At 53.8% G+C, this 8,247-nt stretch overlaps 1 protein-coding gene across 4 annotated transcripts; it reads right to left on the bottom strand.

Moving 5' to 3' along the window:
• Positions 1-266: 266 nt before the first annotated feature.
• Positions 267-7,978, bottom strand: LOC116546332 (nuclear pore membrane glycoprotein 210-like). Of its 4 annotated transcripts, XM_032272630.1 has the most exons (4): positions 7,205-7,975; positions 4,710-4,843; positions 4,543-4,627; positions 3,632-4,480 (listed from the first exon to the last, which is right to left on the bottom strand). In XM_032272630.1, the coding sequence occupies exons 1-4, from the start codon at positions 7,232-7,234 to the stop codon at positions 4,352-4,354; spliced, it is 378 nt and encodes a 125-aa protein (XP_032128521.1). In that variant the 5' UTR covers positions 7,235-7,975; the 3' UTR covers positions 3,632-4,351. The 4 variants fall into 4 exon arrangements, 3 of the variants coding, with proteins under 3 accessions (XP_032128522.1, XP_032128523.1, XP_032128521.1); XM_032272631.1 differs by lacking the exons at positions 3,632-4,480; positions 7,205-7,975 and adding an exon at positions 267-479 and having other exon boundaries at positions 4,526-4,627; positions 4,710-5,626; XM_032272632.1 differs by lacking the exons at positions 3,632-4,480; positions 7,205-7,975 and adding an exon at positions 267-479 and having other exon boundaries at positions 4,526-4,577; positions 4,710-5,626.
• Positions 7,979-8,247: the final 269 nt, after the last annotated feature.

The following is an 8,247-nucleotide window of genomic DNA, read 5'->3' as shown; positions in this document are numbered from 1 at the left end:
TGTCGGTCAAAGGACCAAAGTCTCACATGGACAAGAGGAACAGGTTTTAACATCCAGTGCACAGCAGGGTGACCAGAGTCTATGGAAATGTACTGCATATTGCAAAACACCCGAGGGAGTCCATGTCAAATGTCTCTGCGTTTAGACTGGAGAGGATGAAGGCCCTGAGGTCCAGGAACATTGAAACCTGACAGTGGACGCCATCGGCTGTGGGGAGGAGTTGGGTGAGATGCCCACGCTGCCACATACCCAGCAACATCGGAGCCTACAGCATTTCTCCCCTGCCCTGCTCTATTTTTTTAAATTAAGATGATTTCTGATAAACAACAGTTTCTGGCAAATCTCGTAGTAGCGTTGGAAAGGTGACAGGTGGGTGGCAGACACTGCTGCTTTGCTCCCTCCCTGCACAGGACGGGGTCTGTGCACACCCTAGTTTATTCGGCATGCAGTCACGTCGTCCTCGAAGTTACTCAGAAAAACTGAAAGGAAAAGAGACCTCAGAGAAGCATCAGGGTGACCCCACCCGCAGCAAATCATTCCCAGTGGCTCTGAAGGGCTGAGGCTCTGAGTGGGTGCAGGACAGGGTCCCACACATTGCGCATGGCCTCCCCACACTCACACTGCCTGGTGAGCATTTTCAGGAGGACCAAACAGCCCCTTCAGGTCCCGTCTGCCCATGTTAATCATGCTGAGGGGTTCCCAGGAGGAGAAGCCCTGGGAACCAGACTCTGCTGGGGTCACAGTGGCGGGGATGTGGCCCTCAAAGCACCTGAGGGGGCCACTTGTGCTGCTGGGTTCCTGGCTGAATAGTGTGGCATTGGCCTTTCTGCTGTGACGGCTTCCCCTTTTTGATAACAGCGGCACCAAGCAGTCCCCTCAGAGGCCTGACGGAGGAGTGAGCCTTCAGCCAGGCCCAGCTTGAAGGGGTGCTTTTGAAATAGGCAGGTGTCCTGGATGTGAGGAAAGGGTTGATGGCAAGATACAGCAGCCCTGAGGGATGGAGGGGGTGATGGGAATGGGGGCTTTCATAAGGCAGGTTCCAGCTTCCCAGGAACCCTGTGTTTCTGTGCCAGGCAGTGAATCTGTTGGTATAGACACCCATCAGCACCCATCAGGGAGCTTCCCCCGTGGGTCCCTAGGGAGCCTGAGGAAGGTCCAGAAGGCCCCGCCCTCGTGCATGGCCGGGGCTCGGTGTGCACAGCCTTGAACATGCGGTGACCCTGCCCACTACTGATGCTGGCTAAGGAGGGACCGTCCTGGAGCTCCACCAGTCAGATAAGATTCTCCGTCCCCAATAAAGAGCAGGACCAGGAAGCAAGAAGCGGGCTGGGGAGAGGGTGGGAGTGTTGCGGGGCCCTTGTCTCCCCAGTGTGCTGCTGTCCTTAAAATGCACTTTGGGGGTGAGGCTCCCCGGGTGTCAATACTGACTCTCCCTCCACGCAATGCCAGTTTGCAACCCCAGAGAGAAGGTCTCTGTGGGCCCCACTTGAGCTCCCCAAGAGCCCCTCTGAGTCTGTCCCTCTGCCAAACTGCTGTGCCCCCTCTGGAAGTGCCACCACCGATACCATCACCTGAAGTGGAAAACTCTGGCTTCCTCTTCAGCCTGTCACTATGACATCACCATTACTTTTGGCCCCGCCCCCCACCCCCTTTGACCTTTCCTAACAGGCTCTGGCCAACTAAGGAGCATTGTCTGATTTGAGGTTGTTGTGGAAACCGGCTGGGGCAGCTTTGAGCTATTGAGAAGCGCTGGGCCCGTGGGCGTTTGGATTATACTCCAAATCTGATTCCCAGTCCAGCGCTCCCGCCCCCAGCGGCTCCCATTCATCTGTCCACTTGCCAAAGAAGGGCCCAGGGCAGCGTGTGGGGCTCGGGGAGGGACAGCGAGGCTCAGGTACACACTGGGATTCATAACTCATATTTACGCTGAATGTTAGGAGTTAAAGTCAATGAAAGAACATTAGAAAACATATCCTAGTTTTCAAAGCAACATATATCCAAATGTTAAAATCTGTATGCATTGGCATACAGAATAACCGTACTTTATTAAGAATTTTAGAAAGAAAGATATATGGAGGGCCAATGAAACCAGTTATTTAATTTATGCTCACATTTCATAAATTCACTGTGAGGTGTGAACTCTCTCAGTGCACTGTCATGTATCAACAACTTTCAGAGTCAATCATGGGTAGCTGCATGGACCTCACCTAGCAGTAGAGGAAAGCAAAATCCAAGACACAGCTTTCAGGAAGGTCTAGAAAGTGCCTGGTCTGGCCGGGCACAGTAGTGGCTCCCGCCTGTAATCCCAGCACTTTGGGAGGTCGAGGCTGGTGGATTGCTTGAGCTCAGGAGGTTTAGACTAGCCTGGGCAACATGGTGAAACCCTGTCTCTGCAAAAAAAAAAAAAAAAAAAATTGAGAAATTAGCTGGCTGTGGTGGTGCACACCTGTAATCCCAGCTAGTCAGGAGGCTGAGGTGGGAGAATGGCTTCAGCCTGGGAGGCAGAGGTTGCAGTGAGCTGAGATGGCAGCACTGCACTGCAGCCTGGCTTACAGAGTGACACCCTGGAAAGAAAAGAAAAGAAAGCAAAGGGAAGGGAAGGGATAGCAGGGAGAGGGGAGGGAAGGAGAGGGGAGGGGAGCGAAGGGGAGGATGTGCTTGGTGATGGTTCCCAACTCTGTGAATGTTCTAAAATGTACTAAAAAGCCCTGAACTGCATGCTTTAGGTGTGTGAATTGCATGGTATGTGAATGACCTCGGCACAGATGTGATTAAAAACAACAAGAGAAATCAGCTAGAGGTGCATGGTGGCTGCCCTTAGACTTGGCCAGTGTGCTCGTCTGCCACCGTCTCCACCTCCCCGTTACTCCCGACACTGGACCTTGGGGCCAGGTCCGTTCAGCACAGCACCCAGCTGTGTTCCTCACACCCTGCTGCTTTCCCTCACCGACTTTACACCTATCGTGCCCTAGAGGAAGTTAATTTAGTGACGGTCTATGTGAAGACAGTCAGTAGGTGCAAAAAGGCAGAGAAAGGCGCCCTGGGTGTATTTCTGAAAGGAGACTCTGGGACGTGGTCACTGCAAAGGTGAACTCCGACTTTGGCCTCTCCTCAAGCCAGGAAGTTGTTTCCTGCTGCTGCGAGCCCTCAAGGGCTACCTCCATGAACCAGGCAAAGCCAAGAGCAAACCCGAGTATCAGGACGGCAGGAGACCCACGGTCAGGGCACCTCTAGCCCACCCACAGCGCTGCACCATCTGAGTCCCCACCACACACCGAGCACCGGATCGACCCAGGCCTCGCTGGGTCCGGAGAAAGTCTCTGAAGCTGGCCTGACTGCCACACCCCTCAAGCACGTGGAACCGCCCCTTTTAACAGAGGAAAGCAGGTCTTGGGCTCACAGCAGCTCAAAGGCCACAGCACAGCAGTGGTTTAACGACATGCTGGGGTGGGTGTCACTGCCATTGTTGTATCAAACCAATCGGCTTTGGGCTGCCTTGGGTCGATGACTTAGAGAGGGTTTATTACACTTTCAGTAGTAAGAGCTCCCTTCTAAAGTAAGTTCTGTATTTGTGATTTCATCATAACCCATCGTGCAGATATGCAGACGTGTCTGATAGTGTTTGTTTTTACTCTTTTCATTCTATTCTTCCCTATATTTTTGGAAGAACAAAAACACTTTGGCCTTCCAAACGCTCTGATTAGAAAAGAATGGCAAAAGTACAAATGACGACATAAAAATCATCAGCCAGCCTCCCTATCAACACGGGGAAATAGAAAAAGTGAGAACAGAATAAGATCGTGGAAAACAGAACACTAAATTCTTCCATGCCACGAGCACAGATAAGTCAACACTCGCAAGAATAGGGAGAGGGAATGGGGAAACAGAGAAAGGTGCGGCCTCTTTAAAAGCCATTTTCTTTATTGTTGTTAGAGTGCTGCTTATGTAATAACATTTTAATCTTAATGAAAAGACTGACAGAAAGGAAACCACTAGGTAACAGTGTGGGTAGTTTGTGGACGTGGAATGAAAATCATCAAGGTAGCCTGGGTGCGGAGGGTCACAACGGGAATGCCAGCACTTTGAGAGGCCAGGGCCGGTGGATCTCTTGAGCCCAGGAGTTTGAGACCAGCCTGGGCAACATGGCAAGATCCCATCTCTACAAAAAATACAAAAATTAGCCGGGTGTGGTGGTGTGCACCGCCGGGTGGCGGTAGTCACAGCTACTCCAGAGGCTGAGTTGGGAGGGTCACTTAAGCCCAGGAGGTGAAGGCTGCAGTGAGCTAGGATCCTGCCACTGCACTCCAGCCCAGGCAACAGAGTGAGACTCTGTCTCAAAAATTAAAAAAAATCACAAGGTAGCATGGAAATGACTAAAGTTGCAGAATAAATCAGAGACTCTGACAGCTTTGCTACTTATAGCTGATGAGATTAAGTGACAGCTTTTAAAATACCAATCTATGAACATCACGATGGCCCAGATGAAGAATGAAAATCACCCCGGGGACCAATGACCCAAACTTACCATGGCGCTGGCCCTGGTTTCCTGGTAGGCCGTCTTGATGTCGTCCGCAGCACTGGTGTTGAGGAAGAAGTCACCCGAGTCTTTCCTGAGGTGGAGCTCCACCTGCAGGAGGCAGATTCAGGGAGAGTTGGGCTGTGTGTGTGTTGGAGGGCGAGGGGGTCCCCCAGGCACAAGAGGGTCTTACCCAGGTAGCTGGCAGGGCAAGGGCTGTATCTGGAAGCCAAGACGGTCGTAGATGGTCACCTCTTCCAGGCTCACCCTCACGTCCTCTACCAGGACGAGCTCTGTGGAGGCCGATGAAGGCACTGGAAGGTCATGCTGAAGGGCAAGGGCAAGGCCATCAGATGCAGGAGGCCATGGGACACCCACGGGCCAATACCAGGCCATCCTGCAGGCCGCCCTTCAAGAAGAGCAGGCCCAGAAGCCCCAGGGCCTGGCCTTGCTCCCAGCCACAAACCCTGATAAGCCCCTGGTGCTCCTGAACCCAGTGGAATGGCCAAGACTTCTTTGAGGCCTCCCATCAGCCCCTCAAGGTAGAGTGAGTTGCCGGCCTCCACTCCAGACCCAGGAGGGGGTTGGCAGCAGTCCCGCTTAGATGTCTCCCCATCCTACCAGGCCCCAGTGGTGGGCGACTCTCACACACACCCTGCCCTTCAAGACCTCACAGCAAAGGGCCAGCTTCAGAGCATGTGGCAGATACCACTCCTGGCAGGGACAGGAAGGCCGCTGCCGGCCAGGCTAGGCAGTGGGGGTGGGTCCCATGGAAGAGTGGCCAAGCCTGGCTCACAAGAGAACAAGGACAGCCTTCATCCCCTAGGGCAGCACATGACCCACAGAGCTCTGCTTCCTGCCTCGTGTCACACAAGGGAGCACCCAGATCCGAGGCTCCCAGGGAGTCTCGTGTTTGAGCACCTCCTCGGGGCCACAGATGTGCCAGGCACTCAGGGTGCAGCAGCTGCCCACAGGGAGAGGCGACTCCAATGCACGGATGGAAGAGCAGGAGCAGGCCAAGTGCGGCGGCTCCCACCTGGAATCCCAGCCCTTTGGGAAGCCAAGGTGGGAGGATCACTTCAGCTCAGGGGTTCAAGACCAGCCTGGCCAACATGGCAAAACCCCGTCTCCACTAAAAATACAAAAAATGAGCTGGGCGTGGTGGTGCACGCCTGTAATCCCAGATACTCAGGAAGCTGAGGCAGGAGAATCACTTGAACCAAGTCGGCAGTGGTTGCAGTGAGCTGAGATCACGCCATTGTACTCCAGCCTGGGTGACAGAGTGAGACTCTGTCTCGAAAAAAAAAAGGAGAAAATAGTGCAGAATCCTGGGGGGAACATGTCAGGGTGATCAGGCTCCAGGCGGAAGGCCATGATGTCCCCCCATTCCCGACCAAGGGATTCCTGGTGCCAGTGAGGGCTGAGCCAACAGGGACAGGCACAGGTGTGCCCCTTTAGGGGCCATCTCCCTCCAGACCAGCCTCTCCAGTGCTGCCCTCATGGGCCTCAGTCTCTTCCAAAGCTTGCTCCCCAGGAGGCAATAGAAGCACCTCATCCTGGCATTTAGGAACCCTGGGAATCCAGCCCCACTTTCTCCTTCCAGCCTGTGCCTGCTGCCTCCACCTAAATGTAGAAAGACCTACGTTTCCAGGTGGCCATGCCCTCTGTGGGGTGGCTATCATCCATGCAGGGCTGTTCCTGGGGAGCCCTTCCCTTCCCCACCTCCAGTGCACCTATGGGGCCCCTGCTATTAATAGCAGCACCTCTACCTGGGGCCCCCGAAAGGCTGGGGTGGGAGAAGCGCAGTCCAGCAGGCAGAAATCCGTGTCCCCAGATGGTGGCAAGTGTGTGCGAGGTGTGAGTATGAGCGTGCGTGTGCGCGTGTGGGGGGCGGGTAGAGGTTTCTGCACCGTGGCAGAAGGAAAGCAGAAGCAGTTCTGGGATCCAGGGCAGAAGAGGCTCCTCTGTGTCCGGGGCTCGGGGATGCTCCCCAGAGTGCCAGATACCTGAGCTGGGACTGAAGGGACAGGAGGGCACCCAGTGCAGGAGAGTAAGGGGGGACTCCAGGCAGTGGGGACTGTGTGTAGGAAACATGATGGCCTGACCCACCCGGGCACACAGCGTGGTCTGTAAGGCAGGGCCGTGGGGAGAACAGGCTGCCCAGGCGAGCCCTGGTGGACAGGGAGGGCTTCTCCTTGAAGGTCTCAGGGCTAGCAGGTGGGTGGTGGAGGCCAGAGGTGGCTTTTCCTTGGATCTCTCTGAGAGCCTGAAAGGAGGGGCCTGGGTGGGGGAGGCTGGAGGCAGCGAGGCTGGTGAGGAGGCGAAGTTCAGTTGAGCCCACTCCCAGGTCAGGAGCAGAGTCAGGGTCTGAGGGCTGTGGCCCAGCGAGGGGCTCAGAACTGTTCCACAGCCCCCGACCCTGGAATACAGCCTCAGCCTCTGTCCTGGGACTCGAGCGCTCCCAACCTGGCCCCAGTCACTCGTTCAGAACAGCACATCCCTCCAGAGAGCCACCCTGGGCCATCCTGGGCCTTCGCAGAGGCTACCCTCCTGCCCTTGTCCCTACTCACTTAGGCGACCCCTCCTCACACCGCAGGGCTCAGCGCACTGGCCTCCAGAAAGCCCCGCTTCCTCCCTCACCAGCGCCCACCTGCGGCCCAGGCCACCCTTCTCTGGCCCCCACTTCACCTGGTGCTCCTCACGCTGAAGGAGCTTCATGGCTGGGGGGCCTTCCTGACGAGGCTATGGGCTCGTGGAGGGTAGGATGTGTCTGTTTCCTCTGTGTCCATTACATAATCTCAACCACATGAGGAAGGAAAAACCCTACAAGGAAAGGAAAATATTCTCTCCCTTCTCAATGGTTGAGACCAACCATTCAGAGATGAAAGAAAAGGAATTGAATATTTTGCATGTAGACATTAGGAGATCTTCAGAATCCAAAAGCTGTTTCAGATTTTGAAATTACAAATGATTGAAAACCACCATGGCACATGTAAACCTATGGAACAAACCTGCACAATTTACATATGTACCCCAGAACTTAAGAGTATAATAAAAAATTATAGAAAAAGAAACTACAAATGAAAATGCTGTTGAAGTGCTGTATCAGTTTAAATAGCTAGGAAACAATATCAATCTCTATAACCCACCTAGACAAAAGCACTTTTCTTTTTAAAAGAGGAAGATGTTTTGGGGACCAAAAGTGAGAAAACCTCTGTGAATGATCCCCAGCCATGACTGGCCCCTGCTTTGCTCTGAACTCATGAAAAGCCTTTGTGATGGAATCACACACAGGGCCTATATAAGGCCCTGGCTGGGTCATGGTTTTTGGTCCGATATATCCCTGGAAGCTTCTTTGGTGACCTGTGGACTCAGACCAGTTTAGCGATTGCGAGTTGTGGTGTGTGTGTGTGTGTGTGTGTGTGTGGGTGTGTGTGTGTGTGTGTGTGTGTGCGCGCGTGTGTGTGGGTGTGCGTGCGTGCGTGTGTGTGTGCGTGCGCGCGTGCGCGTGTGTGTATCTGTGTGTGAAGGGGGTTGGGTGTGGGGGGTGTTTGGGGTGGGGGAGGGCTTCTGTGTGAGGGGCGTTGGTGTGTTTTTCTAGTTAGCACTGTTAGCGTAGTTCGTATAGTCAGTAGCGTTGCTTAGTATTTTAGCGTACTTTGGTATAGTCAGTATTGTTGCTTAATATTTTAGCATAGCTAGTATAGTCAGTATTGTTGCTTAGTATTTTA

The sequence above is a fragment of the Sapajus apella genome, unplaced genomic scaffold, assembly GCF_009761245.1.
Source record: "Sapajus apella isolate SASKATOON/1434 unplaced genomic scaffold, GSC_monkey_1.0 scaffold775, whole genome shotgun sequence".
NCBI lineage: Eukaryota > Metazoa > Chordata > Mammalia > Primates > Cebidae > Sapajus > Sapajus apella.
The sequence above is the reverse complement of the archived record's forward strand: the minus strand, read 5'-3'. Positions and strand labels throughout refer to the sequence as shown.